Source organism: Trachemys scripta, chromosome 9, assembly GCF_013100865.1.
Source record: "Trachemys scripta elegans isolate TJP31775 chromosome 9, CAS_Tse_1.0, whole genome shotgun sequence".
Taxonomy (NCBI): domain Eukaryota; kingdom Metazoa; phylum Chordata; order Testudines; family Emydidae; genus Trachemys; species Trachemys scripta.
Genome location: NC_048306.1, coordinates 92,886,579 through 92,905,745, shown reverse-complemented (window position 1 = coordinate 92,905,745; position 19,167 = coordinate 92,886,579). Strand labels below are relative to the sequence as shown.

Below are 19,167 nucleotides of genomic sequence, written 5' to 3'. Positions count from 1 at the left end.
CTGAGAATCTGATTTCAAGTGCAGCAGAGATGCTGGATGGCATTAGCAGACTGCAGCATTAAGGGTACAGCATGTCAGCACTTCTTTTATGAATATTTCATAGAGCAATAGAAATTAGAGATGGAAAAGACCAGAGAGGTCGCATCTCATCCATCTTCCTGCTAGAGAAGGATTGTTCCCTCCAGCATATTCTCTAGTTCTTTGCCCGCCATGAGGTTTCTCCAACTTCCCAGTAGAACCTAATAGATCACAGCCTGATAGACTACACTGTAAGGAAATGTTTCATCCAGGTCAGCCTGAGTTTTCCTTTATATCCCATTGCTTCAAGTGGCAATTGTAACCCCTTGTGATTTTATTATGAGTCTTGATATTCAGGTTTTGTTCTTAAAGCCCCTGTGCTGGATTCCTGTGAGTAGGTGAGCATCTGAGCTTTCATTTTAAAAAAAAAATAAGTTTCTGGTTGTGGAGAAAAGCCTGAAGGTATGACCCAAGTGCAGCCTAAAGGCTCAAAAAGCAGATGGCAAATAAAGAGAACCCCAAATTTATTATTATTTAAAATCTCATGATTTTTAAACCAGTCTGATGTTTTTAGGGGCCTGATTCACGATTTTTGAATATTTGAGGTTGGCAATACTGTAATCCCTTTATATCACTCTCAGTAATTCCTTTGCATGCTTGGTGTTTACAGCCTTCCAGTGTTGTGTTAGCATGTCCTCCCCCTAGCTGCAAATGGAGCCAAGCCATATGGTACATATTCAGCCTTTTTAATGTTATCAGTCCCTCTAATCATAGGCCAATTCTGTGTAGTTATTTAGGACTCAATTGGTCTTTTCCAATGTGCCCTGTGAGAGGGGTGGTATATAGCTGCCCCAACACACCTGGAAAATCTCTAGGATGTAACAACACCCCAGAGAATCACAATTGCTTCCCTGCTATGGCCTTTGTCCTCAGGTAACTGCTTACTACTTCTGAGCTGTGGGGGAGAGAGGATGAGATTAAACAAGGTTCCACCCATTCTCTACCCTTCTTCAGCCACTCCCCATCCACTTGCTCAGGGCAAGAAATAGCAGGCACATAGGCTCCTAAACACCTGTGAGGATCTGGGCCTATCTCCCATTGGGAGGATCTGGGCAATAGTGCCCCCTTGACTACAGCCTTCTGGACCCAAGGTCCAGGGAAGCAGCTCAGAGGCCCTACATAGCCAGACAACATGGGCCATAATCTAGCTCTTAGTTTCCATCCAGTGTTGGTCATAGACAGTGTATAAACGCTCAGACTGGGAATAACTGTGAATTGAATTGGCTGGACTGGATTTTGGTTATGGAAAGGAATGAGAGGGTTTGGGGCTTAGCTTTGTTTACTTTTTGCTTTAGTAATGCCTAGGTGCTTATATATTCTAATAAACCCAGACTATTCGTATTCAGATGAATTACACCACCAGACCTCCAACTCTTTTAAGTCTTTTGACACCAGGGACAGTAGACATACCAAGCCAGCCTAGGCTAGTCATGGCAAGATGATTTTCAAATACCAAGCCTGCCAAGAACAAGTGGTACTATACATTATCATTTCTGAATAACAGTTGATTCAGAACTTCGGGGCCTTGGATCAGCACAGCAACCTTGGGCTGCAGCAGAACTCGGAGAAACTTCACAACTGTGAGTGGACTTTTTGCTCCCCTATAGCTCTACCAGTCACATTCAGCTCTTAGCCAGATGGCCCCTAAGGGAAGAGGGGTGGTCTACCAGGGAGAAGAGAAGGATGTGTAAGACAAGGGAATGGCAGATTTGAGTTAGAATCCCAGCTTTACCACTCAACTCTCCATGGGCAAAATTTTCTCATAAGTTTACCTTGCCATTCTTCTGATCACCCTTTACTGCAGCTGGTTCAGTTTGGACTTTTCTTTCTTGAATTATTCCTAGGAAACCATTTTGGGAAGTTCTATGGCCTCTGTTATACAGGAGGTCCAACTAGACAGTCACAATGGTTTGTTCTGGGCTCGGACGGGCTTTGATTACAGTGCGGTATAACAGTGATTACTGATTCATAGTGTCTGTTCCTGACACCACTTATGCTTTGTGGATATAAATCAGGAGTAACCCCAGTGGAGAAAAAGAATTAAACTGATGTAGAGAGAGATCAGAATCAGGCCTTTCCAACTACTTGAAGTACTGCAACACTTCCAAGGCAGAACAGAATGACTCAGTAGTTTGAATAGAAGAGACTGCTGATCCTATTTACTTTCCCCAGAGGCTGCTCGCAGCTGACAGTTGAGAAGAGAGTGGAGCAGCTAAGCTGCTATGGTTGTAGGATTGACAAGGGGCTAGGCACTAGTCTTAAAAGGCTAGAAATAAAATAAGCACAGGGAGAGGAATGAAAAATCTTGTGTGCACTTCTGGGGAGATTAAAATAGCTCAGTCGACACCCATTTACTTCCTGTTGATTCTGATCAGAAACCGACAGGAGTGCATTATATATCTCAATATAAATTGCATCTACCCCTTCCCTTAACCTTTTGGGAAGACAGCTATTTTAGATAGTGAGTCTTATAGAGTAATCATTATTTAAAATCAAAGTGCATTTTCCTCAATCTGAGCTAGTGAGAGAAGTGGAGCGCGTGGCTGCAGACGCTGCAGTGTGGGCGTGTGTGTGTGTGTGTGTGTGAGACTGTGGTGGGGGTGTGCAGTGAGCTGGAAAGATTATGCAGGTTTAGGCTGACCTTTGGAAGGTCACTTGTGTTGACCTTCTGGAATGTAAGTGCAGCTCTTTTCATAGTGTTGTCAGTAACGTTTGGAATCAGGCAGGCAGCTGCATGCTTTTTTTGGTGGGTGAGTAGTGGAGGTAGATCCTAGCCATATGATGATGTGGAAGGAAATGGACCACCAGCACCAGGCTGGCGCATAGAAAATCAAGCACTCTCATGCACACTTCCTCTCTCCTGTGCATGAAGCCCCTCTCCAATCTGTTGAATGGATGGCAGCTTGTCAGGTCTAGCAGCGGGGAATTCCCATCCTAGCCTGTCTCTCACAGCAGCAGTATATATTATTGCTTGCTAGGTGTCTGCAGATGAGGTTATAAATACAGAGGAAAAACAAGGTGAGAAGGGTACAGGAATTAGAGATAACAAGAAAGGGGCATGCCCCTTCATTTCAGAACCAAAACTAGTATCAGAAACAGGAGGAATATTGCACATGGGATGAACTGGCTTAGGATGCTTGGGATCCTGAAAGCACGTTGGCTTGTATTTTTCCTAGTCTGAGGGACCAGTATCCAGTTAAAATTATGGGCTGTCTTAAACCACAGTGATGGAAATTAATGCTGTTTGCCAATGGAAAGCTGGTCATGCCAGCTTCCCTGGAGCGTACAGCAGGGTCTTCTAGCCCTGGTGGTGCATAAGAGAATGACTCTCCACTGGGCCAATCGGCACCCAAGACCAACACTGAGGAAGTAGCGTGCTCCAATATAGAGGGCATCAGTCTGGGAATCAGAAAACTGGGCTTTAACATTGATTTCCTGTGTGACCTTGGGCAAGTCACTTAACTTCTCCAGCTGTAACGTGGGGATAATGATGCTTTGAAATCCAAGGGATGCAATGCTAAGTATTAATATTACTTAATGCAGGTTTCTTCCAGCACTACTCAAGTTAGTTAAGTCCAAAGCAGATTGTGAGGAGTTACAAAGGGATCTTACAAAACTGAATGAATTTCATCGGCCATTTTGCTGCCCAGTCAGTGTTGATAAATGCAGAGCTATGCACATTGGAAAATATAATCCCAACTATATATACAAAATTATGAGCTCTGAATTAGCTGTTACCACTCAAGAAAGAGATCTTGGATAATTGATAGTTCTCTGAAAACATCTGCTCAATGTGCAGTGACAGTCAAAAAAGTTAACAATGTTAGGAAGCGTTAGGAAAGTGATAGATAATAAGACAGAAAATACCATAATGCCACTATATAGCAGTGCACAGACAATCCAGGAAGTTTTTGGAAAGTGTAGGAGACAATTTCCTGGTGCAAGTGCTGGAGGAACCAACTAAGGGCAGAGCTCTTCTTGACCTGCTGCTCACAAACGGAAGAATTAGTAGGGGAAACAAAAGTCGATGGGAACCTGGGAGGCAGTGACCATGAGATGGTCGAGTTCAGGATTCTGACACAAGGAAGAAAGGAGAACAGCAGAATACGGACCCTGGACTTCAGAAAAGCAGACTTTGACTCCCTCAGGGCAGGATCCCCTAGGAGAATAACATGAGGGTGAAAAGTATCAGAGGGGTAGCCGTGTTAGTCTGAATCTGTAAAAAGCAACAGAGGGTCCTGTGGCACCTTTGAGACCTTTGAGCTCGATGAGGGTGAAAGGAGTCCAGGAGAGCTGGAAAAAGAACAGGAGTACTTGTGGCACCTTAGAGACTAACAAATTTATTAGAGACTAATAATAATTAGTCTCTAAGGTGCCACAAGTACTCCTGTTCTTTTTGCGGATACAGACTAACACGGCTGCTACTCTGAAACCAGGAGAGCTGGCTGTATTTTAAAGAATCCTTATTAAGGTTGCAGAACAAACCATCCCGATGTGTAGAAAGAAGAGTAAATATGGCAGGCTACCAGCTTGGCTTAACAGTGAAATCCTGGCTGATCTTAAACACAAAAAAGCAGCTTACAAAAAGTGGAAGATTGGACAAATGACCAGGGAGGAGTATAAAAATATTGCTCAGGCATGCAGGAGTGAAATCAGGAAGGCCCAAACACACTTGGAGTTGCAGCTATCAAAGGATGTTAAGAGTAACAAGAAGAGTTTCTACAGGTATGTTGGCAACAAGAAGAAGGTCAAGGAAAGTGTGGGCCCCTTACTGCATGGGGGAGGCAAACTAGTGACAGAGGATGTGGAAAAAGCTAAGGTATTCAATGCTTTTTTTGCCTCTGTCTTCACGAACAAGGTCAGCTCCCAGACTACTGCACTGGACAGTACAGTGTGGGGAGGAGTTGACCAGCCCTCTGTGGAGAAAGAAGTGGTTCGGGACTATTTAGAAAAGCTGGACGAGTACAAGTCCATGGGGCCGGATGCACTGCATCCGAGGGTGCTAAAGGAGTTGGCAGATGTGATTGCAGAGCCATTGGCCATTATCTCTGAAAACTCATGGTGATCAGAAGAGGTCCCAGATGACTGGAAAAAGGCTAATGTAGTGCCTATCTTTAAAAAATGGAAGGAGGAGGATCTGGGGAACTACAGGCCAGTCAGCCTCACCTCAGTCCCTGGAAAAATTATGGAGCAGGTCCTCAAGGAATCAATTTTGAAGCACTTAGAGGAGAGGAAAGTAATCAGGAATAATCAGCATGGATTCACCAAGGACAAGTCATGCCTGACTAACCTAATTGCCTTCTATGACGAGATAACTGGCTCTGTGGATGAGGGGAAAGCAGTGGACATGTTATTCCTTAACTTTAGCAAAGCTTTTGATATGGTCTCCCACTGTATTCTTGCCAGAAAGTTAAAGAAGTATGGGCTGGATGAATGGACTATAAGGTGGATAGAAAGCTGGCTAGATCATCGGGCTCAACCGGTAGTGATCAATGGCTTCATGTCTAGTTGGCAGCAGTATCAAGCGGAGTGCCCCAAGGGTAGTTCAATATCTTCAGTAATGATCTGGAAAATGGCGTGGATTGCACTCTCAGCAAGTTTGCAGATGACACTAAACTGGGAGGAGAGGTAGATACGCTGGAGGGTAGGGATAGGATACAAAGAGACCAAAATTAGAGGATTGGGCCAAAAGAAATCTGATGAAGTTCAACAAGGACAAGTGCACTTAGGACGGAAGAATCCCATGCACTGCTACAGACTAGGGATCGAGTGGCTAGGCAGCAGTTCTGCAGAAAAGGACCTAGGGGTTACAGTGGACAAGAAGCTGGATATGAGTCAACAGTGTGCCCTTATTGCCAAGAAGGCTAATGGCATTTTGGGCTGTATAAGTAGGAGCATTGCCAGCAGATCAAGGGACGTGATCATTCCCCTCTATTCGGCATTGGTGAGGTCTCATTTGGAGTACTGTGTCCAGTTTTGGGCCCCACACTACAAGAAGGATGTGGAAAAATTGGAAAGAGTCCAGTGGAGGGCAACAAAAATGATTAGGGGACTGGAGCACATGACTTATGAGGAGAGGCTGAGGGAACTGGGATTGTTTAGTCTGCAGAAGAGAAGAATGAGGGGGAATTTGATAGCTGCTTTCAACTACCTGAAAGGGGGTTCCAAAGAGGATGGATCTAGACTGTTCTCAGTGGTACCAGATGACAGAACAAGGAGTAATGGTCTCAAGTTGCAGTTGGGTTGGTTTAGGTTGGATATTAGGAAAAACTTTTTCACTAGGAGGGTGGCGAAGCCCTGGAATGGGTTACCTAGGGACATGGTGGAATCTCCTTTCTTAGAGGTTTTTAAGGTCAGGCTTGACAAAGCCCTGGCTGGGATGATTTTAGTTGGGGCTTGGTCCTGCTTTGAGCAGGGGGTTGGACTAGATGACCTCCTGAGGTCCCTTCCGACCCTGATATTCTATGATTCTATGTTACACCCACACCTTGAATGCTGTGTGCAGTTCTGGTCACCCCATCTCAAAAACAATATATTAGAATTGGAAAAGGTACAGAAAAGGACAACAAAAATGATGAGGGGTATGGAACAACTTCCATGAGGAGAGATTAAAAAGACTGGGACTGTTCAGCTTTGAAAAGAGATGACTAAGGGGATGTGATAGAAGTCTATAAAATCATGAATGGTATAGAGAAAAAGTATTATTTACCCCTTCATGTAACACAAGAACCGGGGGTCACCTGATGAAATTAATAGGTAGCAGATTTATAACAAACATAAGGAAGTATTTCTTCACACAATGCATAGTCAACCAATGGAACTCATTGCTGGAGAAGTTGTGAAGGCCAAAAGAATAAGTGGGTTCAAAAAAGGATTAGATAAATTAATGGAGGATAGGCCCATCGATGGCTATTAGCCAAGATGGTCAGGACACAATCCCATGCTTTGGATGTCCCAAAGCCTCTGACTGCCAGATGCTGGGATTTGATGACAGGCATAGATCACTCGATAATTGCCCTGTTCTGTTCATTCCCTCTGAAGCATCGGGCATTGGCCACTGTCAGAAGACAGGATACTGAGCTAGATGGACCATTGGTCTGACCCAATATGACTATCCTTATGTTCTTATGAGAGGACAGCCAGGTCTACACCTAAAATGTAGGTCGACATAATCACTCCCCTGAGAGATGTAGCTATGCCGACCTAACCCCCAGCATAGATGCAAGTGGGTTGACAGAAGAATGCTTCCATCGGCCTACTTACTGTTGCCTGGAGAGGTGATGTTCCCACAGTGATGGAAAAACCCCTTCTGTCAAAGTAGGCTGCATCCTCACTACAGGCAATGCCGGCATAGCCCCCGCAGTGCAGACATTGCCAGCACGTCTACTGTGGCCTGTGGTTGTAGCCTAGCATTGTGCCTTGTGACCCAGACACCCCTCCCTATAGTGCAGCTCAGTACCATAATGACTCAGACTTTCCTAAATGCACCAGTCTGGCCACTACAGGACCAGACTCTTGTTTTTGTACTTCATTGTGGCTTCCCAGCACAGACAGATGACAAAGGAGAGAAGAAAATGAAGTGGTTACTGATCACTAGATAAGAGTCACAGTTATATACTAACAGGATGTGTCAGTGTGACCCTGACCTCAACTGTAACTGCTATGACCGCACAGCTGTCAGCACAGCGGGGTGGGTGCATGCCTTGGTTGTGGCCCAAATAATGTAGCCACAGAGCTGTGATGAGGAGAGGACTGCTAGACTAGGAGCAGAGATTTGTTGTGCTGATTTGAGTGTGCTGAAACTTGGTCTATGTTAATTCCATCAAGGTTAAAGAAGTCAGGTATTGCTATTGAGGGCCAAGTCCCATTTAATATTGGATTTGGATTCAGATCACAGAACCACCAACATATCAGAAAAAAACCCTAGGAACCCTCTTGAGAGCAAAGTTTAACCGGTAAAACAACCTTGGGCTTGGGAAGTATTAACTGTGCCTACATTAGATTAAGGGGAGGCTGTGTTTGGGAGAATTTAAGAATAGATTTAGACAAACAAAAATCTTCAAACAGCAGAGTCTGGAAATTTATACAGAATCCTTTGATTTGTTTATACGCATTGTAGGACCAAAATTTATTTGAGTTGCTGTAATCAAAATACAGCATGGATTTCACTAGAATTTGCTTATACATCACCAGCAAACCAAGTCTCTGCTGTTTACTGGCTAAACTGATCTCCAAGAACCATATTTCTAAAGTAATCCTGGATAGAGAATTGGAAGCTGCTGAACATTACAACAGAAAGAAGGCTGGGGCATTATCCTTTGTTTTACAATTTGATTTCATAGGAACTAGTATCCCAGCTACAAGAGTAAATTATCCAACCGAATAACTGGCCTTGTGAAACCATTAAATGCTTTGACTAATTTCAATATCACTTCATCTTAATACATGAAGGTAATTTGGTCAGCTGAACTGCTACCTTAAATAGAAACACAATGGGTCAAATTCAGCCTGGTGTAACTGAATGAGATGTATTTGCAGCTCAGTTTGAACTGGGCCTCTGTTATTGTGTCCAGGTGCATATAATCTGGGGTGTAATGGAGGGCCCTGGGATGATTTTAACTGCATCCTCAAGTAACTGCAGGTGCAAAATTGGGCTTGCAATAATTCGTGCAAATAATTATGGATGCCAAGATGAAAGGCAGCTCCTAAAGCTCTGACCTCAATGCCCTGCTACATAAAAGAATACGAACAGCCATCTGCAGATAGTCACTCACCACAGTCATGAACATTAACAAGCCCCGATACACATAATAATGAGTCACCAGCACAAATGCACTTGTAATCTCAGAGAGACATTTGTTATCGTCTTCTGAAGATATTTGATCTGGCTCAGTCCCAGTATTAAGTTTACTCTGGATTTATAGTGGTGCAGAGAACAATTTTTTGCTCATGATTTTGAAATAATTTCAGGTATTAGTAAAACAGGTGAGTAAATGGAGCGATGTTTACACCAGATGAGAATCTGGGCTGTTATTTTTATATGATTTTTTCATGACAATATCCCTTTGATATACTTTCAGCATCTTCATGGTACCCAGGGGACCAAATTGCTCTCCTTGGTCCATGGGTAACACTCTCCTGACCTCAACTGGGCTGCAGCGGTGTAAGAGAGAGAGAAGAATTTGGCTGCCCTGTCCAAGATGGAGACATATCTGTTGTCAGATATAGAGCCGTCACCTACCTCTGTTGCCATGCTGGCTAGACTTAGCTCCACATCGAGAAGGCCACTTCTATTCTCACTGCCATGGACGCTGTATTTACTTTGCTAGAGGTGTTAGAGTATAAAGCACAACCATACGAAAAAGGTGCATTGACTTGTGCACAGCTCACTTAGAATATCAATCTGACAGATACTCAGGGTGAGATTGTGTCTCTTAGGGCAGGTCTTCACTACGGGGGGGGGGGTCGATTTAAGATACGCAAATTCAGCTACGCGAATAGCGTAGCTGAATTCGACGTATCGCAGCCGACTTACCCCGCTGTAGGGACGGCGGCAAAATCGACCTCTGCGGCTTCCTGTCGACGGCGCTTACTCCCACCTCCACTGGTGGAGTAAGAGCGTCGATTTGGGGATCGATTGTCGCGTCCCGACGGGACGCGATAAATCGATCCCCAAGAGGTCGATTTCTACCCACCGATTCAGGCGGGTAGTGTAGACCTAGCCTAAGTCACTGCCCGCATTGGCAGAAGAAGGGGAGGACTGACAGCAGACCAGCAACATCTCCCAGGAGGCACTTTGCCTCCGGCAGGTCCAAACTCTGCAGGAGAGACACACAACAGTGGTATGTGCTATACCTTTCTAACAGGGTGTAGCATGTAGTCCCTCTGGCAGTCATCGATCCACTCCATAACTATTCACTCCAGGCCAGGATCTGGGGAGACCCTGCATGGTGACACTAACCTTTTGTCTATACTGCATTTTGGAGCCTGTGGGAGCGAGCCTCTCAGCCTGGTTCGACAGTGAGCGGGGTTCACACTAAGACTCTAAAAACAGCTGTGCAGACAGACCTTGGAAGCCCACCTCCCTCCCCACCTAAGCTTCAGAGCCTTCAAAGGTCTATCAAGCCGGCATGGGAGGCTTGCTCCCACGGACTTCAAAACGCAGTGTAGGCGTATCTTAAGTTGCCAGGCTAACGCAGCCCCAGGGAGAACCACAGGGTCTGTCTGTATCTAGGAGCTTTAGGAAAAAATCCTCTATAATCATTACAACCTGTTCTCTACTGTGAGAGACCCTACATACCCCACCCTCGGTACTGATTCTACTCTACCCCATCACTCCTCTCTGGGGTTTCTAGCACCGTGTCTGTGCATACCCGGCTCTTTCACAAGAGGGTTAGGAGGGAATGTTTGTGCAGAATGAGGCACAATCCATCCCACAGCAATTCAACAAAAGAGTTCAGCTAACACAGATGATTCTGCTGCCTCTGCTGAACATTTACGAAGGAGGAATACAGATCTACTGGGAGACATAAGGCAGGGGCTGGAAACCTGGTTACTTTAACTTAGAAAATGGAGACAGCAAAATGAACAGCCCTCTAGAAATCCATTTGAGATGGAATTTGTTCCATGTTCCTACCTCAGAATTAATTTTCATCGTCTCTTCAGTGTGGTAAAGTAGGAGCTTTTGCCCAGAAGAAGTTAAGTTAACGTACACCTGTAGACAGGGGTACTGAGAGATTTTCCAGCAGTCTGGACCGCAGCTAAATGAGCAGTTAAATGCTTCTGTGATCGATGCATTGAGGAGTGTGCACTGAGCCTCTTCTGTCCAAACACTAGGTAGAAAAGAGACGGGTTAGACAAATCACAGCAAAAACGGGCAGCAAAGTAGCAAACAGAGCTGGGTGTTACCTTCAGGGATATGATACTGTAAGTCTTTAGGGGAGAAGCGCTTTCATGAGACTGTTGCTTACAAGGTGGACTTACATTCTCAGTACAGCTCATCCATCATAGAATGGATTATTATTCTGTAGCATGTGAAGGAATACAAATATAGTGGCTACATATGCATGAAATGGCAACACACTTGGGTGGGTTGTTGGGGTTTAACCTGGTCTCTTAACCAAGGTTCTAGCAGATTAATCAATCTCTAGTTGGCCTAGCCACCACTAGAGGGAGACAGAGCACCACACTGACTGGGAATGGGCACGTGTTATGTTCTTCCATAGACAAAAAGCAGACAGGAACTTTTTGTTTGGAGAACATTTGAGCTTAAAGGGAACAAAGAAAGCTAAGATCAAATGTAAAACATGCCTGGGAGAGACCATGGTCTGCATGGCTCACTCATTAATGGCAGTCATCTTGAATTAACTCTGAGAGTGGGCTCCTGAAGGCAGAGTAGGAGGACCAATTCACTCTTAAAGGTGAAGTACTTAGCAAATACCTTCACAGTTACATAGACACATTGCACCATATGGCCCTCCACCACCATACGGAATGCTACTTGTCAGAATACTTTTTCTTCTGGTACAGGTTTTGAAGAAGATAAATCACTTTGAGAAATCATTCTGGAGAATTTCTGGCTTATCTTGGGTACATAAGAGCCTAAAAGCGAGCAATGTATCCATTTGAACCCCACAGATAGGTACTGCGTCATGAATCTTATTTCTACTGAGATGGAAATAAGAAAATATAATCTATGACTAGGTTTTTCTTAGGGACAAAGGTCACTGGAATGTCACAACTGACAGCTAGCTATTCAGGAAATTCCATAAGTGTCCAGAGGGGGTCCCCCTCTCCCATTGGTCTTTCTCTGAACCCCTATGGGAGCCCCAAGATGTTCTGGCGCCTTTTGCGCTTACATTGCAAAGGCTGTCCTATCTTTCTGCCACAGAAGGGCTGGGACATAGCTCCTTCCAGAGCACGTCAACCCTTCTTCCTGCTATAGGAAAGTATTCCCAACCTCTGCAAGCTGTGGACCAAGTATAAATCAGGGTTTGTCTACATAGGGATACTCAGGAAAATTAATCTGAATTAACTAAAAGTGTGACAAGATTATATGCTAAGTGATTTAGATGATCTCCTGGATAATTCTCTTACCAAGTATTTTGCTCTGGTAACAATTATAGTTGTAGGTTCCATGTATTAAAAATGGTTGATAATTAAAGTTCAATTATGGCATGATAATTCTGTTAATGATTATGAAAAAAGTGTAGGATTTTTGCCCATCAGGGCAAGATGTATTTTGGTGGTGGGGAATTGTTGTCTGTGGCCTATTGCAGGAGAAATGACAGAGACTCCTGGGATCTATTCCTGACGCCTTCACTTTTATTTCTCTGTACCTTATTTTACCCATGTATAAAGGGTTATAATTGCACCTATCTCACAGCTGAGTTTTGAGGCTTAGTTAATTAATATCTTCAAAGTGTTTTGATATCCTTGGACAATATGGCCTATAGCTCATAACATAACTGATCTTTCCAAAAAAGCAATGTTGACATTAACAGCCGCCATAATTGACAATTATATTGCTAAGGAGGTCTGGGAGAGAGAGTGATTTTGAAATGTAAACACTCTTGGATGTTTAAACAGGCTTGATCTCTGTCTCTAAAGTTTAAGATCTGTCTGGATTTAAAAAGGGATGAATAATTTTATGCCTGGGAATATGATGCAGGGCAACTAATCCTCATGCATCAGTGCCCATCCTGAGCATTGCAGAGGTCAGGAAGGGATAGTTTCCTACAGGTACAGCATTACACAATGGATGTTTCCCCTGCTTTCTCTGCAGAGTCAGGTATTGGCCACTGCCAGAGGCAGGATATTGGGCTTGATGGACTAATGGTCCAATCCAGAATGGCACATTATTTGTTCCCCTGTCTTCATGGATCAGAATAGAAAAGAATTGCTGACAACCCCATCACAAGTCTAGGATGGAGTCTAAGTAGGGCTCATGCTTGAAAGTTACTCTGAAGCACAGCCAGTGAATCAGAGGGCAAACTTTCTGGTCCTTAGCTAAGAAGGGAAGCTGTGGAAGGACATCAGAAAAATTAAGTGCAGTATAATAACTATGAAAGATGATGTCTCACTTCTAGCAAATTACTATATTTCAACAGGATTTCACTTGTTAAAATGAAGGAATTAGCTTACATGAGAACTAAATGCTATAAAATAGCATGATCCCTTTTCCAAATTAAACTTCCATTTTTCATTTGAAAGGGTATTGTTTCTCTAGGCCACTGAATATTACTGCTGCTCCCCGCTGAATTAGACAGGGGCTCTGTTTTACAGCGATAGCCACTCCATAGTTTATGGACTCTAGGAGGCCACAGACCAGCTGTTAAAGATATTACACAAAATCTATATTGTGAGGGAGAAGGTGTTTTCAGAATCCAAAACTGTTCATTCTCCTCTCTCTCTTATTAAACAGTGACAAAGCTAAAACTGGTGATCTGTGTTTTGTCAGATACCGTAGCTCTGATTCTGCTCTTGCTTACTAGTACAACTCACTTGTCTGCAGTGGAGTTATTCCTGATTTATATTGGTGTAAGTTAGAGGAGAATCAGGCCATCCTGATCAAAGAGCAGCATGAAGAGAAGACAAATCATTAAAAGGTCAAAGCAGGGAGGGAAATGAAATCAGCTGAGCTGGACATTCCAGGAACAGTGTAACCATAATAAACGTACCTCTGCATGTATGACCGCAGCAGCGTAATTCCCAGGAGGAAGTACATCATAATGGAGCACACCATCATAGTCAGTCCTAGGAGTATGGCCCGATCTTCTCCTGCTTTCAGAGCTGTGACTGTTTTCCTTTTGTCCAGTAGATCGTGATCCCTGATTTTTTGGTAAATATTTCTGAGGTTGAAAATAATACATGCTTATGTGAAGTTCATATTTAATCAGTGAACCCTCTAAAGGGTGGGTAGTTCCACCACCACTTCCATCTCATGGGAGAGAAGGGTTCCTCAGATGTCCTTTTCAATGGATTCATTCTGACCTGGCAGGAAATTAATTCACTTCCAAAATATTTTACAGTCATTCCTGAAAAGGTAAAATCCTTGTATTGCAAATATAAACATTTAGACACTTGGGCCAGCTCAGAAAATCTATCTCTGATGTATCATTGACTCCAATGGAGTTACTCCAAAGTTGAATTTTGACCTATTAACTCCAACTCTTGCCCCAGTCCCTTGAACATTATTAGGCATTTTGCTGGGTGTTTTCTTCAGGCCTAAGTTCATTATAATAGCCAGGCCAGAAGACAATATCCACCCAAAAATGTCTGAGGGGACCTCATAACACATTCTTTCTCATTTGCCTATGGGTTAGTAGAGGAGTCTGATTCAAAGCACATGGATGACAATGGAAGTCTTTCCATTGACTTCCATGGTCTTTGGATCAGGCCCTTATTTTCTATTTTTAAAATGAAACTCATGGGAATACATCTTATGCATTACATAAGAATTATCTGAAAATTATCCACCAAAGCTACTTTTCCCCTGCAATTAAGAAAAATACAAATGATTCTCCCCTCCAGCTGAGAGGGTCCTTTTCACTTCCTACGTCCTTTCATCTCCAGGCCTTTGATGATTCAAAGGTCACAGGGACACAGTGACAAGGGAGGGATGTACTTGAGTACATTTCAAACACACTCAAACTTTGTGGGTTTAAAATGTACTTACAGACCTGAAGCTGATCATAAGCTTCTGTGTTTTCTGTTAAGATTCTTTTGAATCTTCCAGGCAGCACCTGATGCATGTAAGCCGCATACCTTTGAGCCCTGGCATCACCATAAAATGGCCATAGTAGTACCACCCAGAAGTAGTTCGTCTTCTACAATCTGCAAAATGGCAGGTGAGCAACATCAGAATGAGCATTATTTTGGGTTCTAACAAACCCACAACTCATCTAAGCTGAAACTATCAAGTTTCACTTGTTCTTATTAAAAAAAACAGTAGCATGTAATCTACATTAATACATCAAACACTGCAATTTCCAACAGCGTTACTACTACATATAAGGATAACACTGCAGTCATTTAAAAAAGAATGGTTTTGATGGAAAAATCATAAATGGGACTCCCACGTCCACTAGAAACAGGATAATAATTTTGACCACAGGTTCCCAAACCTTTGCAATACTTTTGATGAATCTAAACTGAATTTGAGTTTATAGTGAGAACCAAAACCAGAAAAGGCACATGCGGTTGGTGTTTTGTAGCAAAAGTTTTGCCCAGATCTTGCTAGAAACTCTTAAACATTTCAACATACCTAAAATACAATGAGTGAAATTCTGGTTCCACTGAAATCAATGGGTGTTTTGCCATTGACTTCAACAGGGCTAGGATTTCACCGCATCTCTCAAAGTTTCTTCTGTTACTACTGATATGGGGGCTTTTCTAGTCATTACCTTTTCCAGGTAACAATTTTCTTTCCCTAGTTTATGAGTTCACTTCTAATTTACTTCCTTAGATTTCCAGGGTTTCTCTATAAAACCTGGTTCCTTAAAGACTTGCTACTATTTCCTTCATTGGAAACTAAACAGTAATTCAGCCTATTGAGATTTTCTGTGGTGTTGTGGGGAATCTTTTGTGATTTTATTGGATGCGGTTGCCTTCAAAGAACTGATGTAAAATAACAGTCAAATGTTACACTCCTTTTATTATTTATCAAAATGTATTTAACTCTGATAGCTGCTATTAAGATATGCATTGCTTCCAAATGCAAGCAGGCAGTAAGGTACCAATAGTCATACAGTTCCAGAACATTAGCCAATCACACAGCATGACTTATGTCAGTCTGTAGATGTAAACCAGACACAGTGCAATCAGTCTCTAATGTCACCAGAACATAAAAGTGATTTAAATGGACGATTTAAAAACAAACAGCTAATTGAAAATAGTTACAAATGTTTCCCATGTGGCCTGTAGCCAAGAAGTGTGCAATGAAAGGTAAAAAGATGGACTACAAGCTATGTTGTAGAAACAATCTACCTACACGGTGATTGGAAAACTGAGCAGTGTGTGGGGAAAGTCTGCCAGTTTTTTTCAAGACCCCAGGGCCACAAAGAATAAGCATCTGCTGATGAGGTCATGCCAGGAGCATTGACAATTATTTTTCTGTTGCCATTGTTGATGAAAAGCTAATGCGGAGAGTGGACTAGATGGCCCATCTGAGGGAAGGGAGCAGACGGAGACTCCACCGATTGGAAGGCAAAAGATGCACTGTCCTAGGGATGGGGGTTCCACGACCACCACTCCCAAGAGGAGGAGGAGGGTGGTGGTGGTCGGGGACTCCCTCCTCAGGGGGACTGAGTCATCTATCTGCCGCCCTGACCGGGAAAACCGAGAGGTCTGCTGCTTGCCAGGAGCTAGGATACACGATGTGACGGAGAGACTGCCGAGACTCATCAAGCCCTCGGATCGCTACCCCTTCCTGCTTCTCCACGTGGGCACCAATGATACTGCCAAGAATGACCTTGAGCGGATCACTGCAGACTACGTGGCTCTGGGAAGAAGGATAAAGGAGTTTGAGGCGCAAGTGGTGTTCTCGTCCATCCTCCCTGTGCAAGGAAAAGGCCGGGGTAGAGACCGTCGAATCGTGGAAGTCAACGAATGGCTACGCAGGTGGTGTCGGAGAGAAGGCTTTGGATTCTTCGACCATGGGATGGTGTTCCAAGAAGAAGGAGTGCTAGGCAGAGACGGGCTCCACCTAACGAAGAGAGGGAAGAGCATCTTCGCCAGCAGGCTGGCTAACCTAGTGAGGAGGGCTTTAAACTAGGTTCACCGGGGGAAGGAGACCAAAGCCCTGAGGTAAGTGGGGAAATGGGATCCTGGGAGGAAGCACAAGCAGGAGAGCGCAAGAGGGGAGGACTCCTGTCTCATGCTGAGAAAGAGGGACGATCATTGAGTTATCTTAAGTGCCTATACACAAATGCAAGAAGCCTGGGAAACAAGCAGGGAGAACTGGAAGTCCTGGCACAGTCAGGGAACTATGATGTGATTGGAATAACAGAGACTTGGTGGGACAACTCACATGACTGGAGTACTGTCATGGATGGATATAAACTGTTCAGGAAGGACAGGCAGGGCAGAAAAGGTGGGGGAGTTGCATTGTACGTAAGAGAGGAGTATGACTGCTCAGAGCTCCGGTATGATACTGCAGAAAAACCTGAGAGTCTCTGGATAAAGTTGAGAAGTGGGAGCAACAAGGGTGATGTTGTGGTTGGAGTCTGCTATAGACCACCAGACCAGGGGGATGAGGTGGACGAGGCTTTCTTCTGGCAACTAGCAGAAATTGCTAGATCACAGGCCCTGGTTCTCATGGGAGACTTTAATCACCCTGATATCTGCTGGGATAGCAATACAGCGGTGCACAGGCAATCCAGGAAATTTTTGGAAAGTGTAGGGGACAATTTCTTGGTGCAAGTGCTGGAGGAACCAACTAGGGGCAAAGCTTTTCTTGACCTGCTGCTCACAAACAGGGAAGAACTAGTAGGGGAAGCAAAAGTGGATGGGAACCTGGGAGGCAGTGACCATGAGATGGTCGAGTTCAGGATCCTGACACAAGGAAGAAAGGAGAGCAGCAGAATACGGACCCTGGACTTCAGAAAAGCAGACTTTGACTCCCTCAGGGAACAGATGGGCAGGATCCCCTGGGAGAATAACATGAAGGGCAAAGGGGTCCTCAAGGAATCTATTATGAAACATTTAGAGGAGAGGAAAGTGATCAGGAACAGTCAGCATGGATTCATGAAGGGGAAGTCGTGCCTGACTAACCTAATTGCCTTCTATGATGAGATAACTGGCTCTGTGGATGAGGGGAAAGCAGTGGATGTGTTATTTCTTGACTTTAGCAAAGCTTTTGATACGGTCTCCCACAGTATTCTTGCCACCAAGTTAAAGAAGTATGGGCTGGATGAATGGACTGTAAGGTGGATAGAAAGCTGGCTAGATCGTCGGGCTCAACGGGTAGTGATCAATGGCTCCATGTCTAGTTGGCAGCCGGTTTCAAGTGGAGTGCCCCAAGGGTCGGTCCTGGGGCCGGTTTTGTTTAATATCTTTATTAATGATCTGGAGGATGGTGTGGACTGCACTCTCAGCAAGTTTGCAGATGACACTAAACTAGGAGGCGTGGTAGATACACTAGAGGGTAGGGATCGGATACAGAGGGACCTAGACAAATTAGAGGATTGGGCAGAAAAAAACCTGATGAGGTTCAACAAGGACAAGTGCAGAGTCCTGCACTTAGGACGGAAGAATCCCATGCACTGCTACAGACTAGGGACCAAATGGCTAGGTAGCAGTTCTGCTGAAAAGGACCTAGGGGTCACAGTGGACGAGAAGCTGGATATGAGTCAACAGTGTGCTCTTGTTGCCAAGAAGGCTAACGGCATTTTGGGCTGTATAAGTAGGGGCATTGCCAGCAGATCGAGGAACGTGATCGTTCCCCTTTATTCGACATTGGTGAGGCCTCATCTGGAATACTGTGTCCAGTTTTGGGCCCCACACTACAAGAAGGATGTGGAAAAATTGGAAAGAGTCCAGCGGAGGGCAACAAAAATGATTAGGGGTCTGGAGCACATGACTTATGAGGAGAGGCTGAGAGAACTGGGATTGTTTAGTCTCCAGAAGAGAAGAATGAGGGGGGATTTGATAGCAGCCTTCAACTACCTGAAGGGGGGTTCCAAAGAGGATGGAGCTCGGCTGTTCTCAGTGGTGGCAGATGACAGAACAAGGAGCAATGGTCTCAAGTTGCAGTGGGGGAGGTCCAGGTTGGATATCAGGAAAAACTATTTCACTAGGAGGGTGGTGAAACACTGGAATGCGTTACCTAGGGAGGTGGTGGAGTCTCCTTCCTTGGAGGTTTTTAAGGCCCGGCTTGACAAAGCCTTGGCTGGGATGATTTAGCTGGGAATTGGTCCTGCTTTGAGCAGGGGGTTGGACTAGATGACCTCTTGAGGTCCCTTCCAACTCTGATATTCTATGATTCTATGATTCTCACAAAGGCAATGAGCCTTTTCAGAACATTTTGCCAGTAAAGAGACTCTGATGCAATCTTCTCTTGATGCTGATCATCTATGGTGGCCTTTAACC

General features: G+C 44.2%; 1 protein-coding gene across 6 annotated transcripts in view; it reads right to left on the bottom strand.

Moving 5' to 3' along the window:
- LOC117883194 (calcium-activated potassium channel subunit beta-2) overlaps positions 1-19,167 on the bottom strand; it is a 236,922-nt gene that overhangs the window by 2,926 nt on the left and 214,829 nt on the right. For 5 of the 6 annotated variants that reach the window (XM_034782281.1, XM_034782286.1, XM_034782287.1 and 2 more), the window contains exons 3-4: positions 13,758-13,928; positions 10,715-10,910 (exon numbers count right to left, since the gene is read on the bottom strand). In XM_034782281.1, coding sequence (XP_034638172.1) covers positions 10,715-10,910; positions 13,758-13,928 — 367 coding nt within the window. The remainder of the gene's footprint in view (positions 1-10,714; positions 10,911-13,757; positions 13,929-19,167) is intronic. The other variant, XM_034782283.1, reaches the window with a different exon arrangement.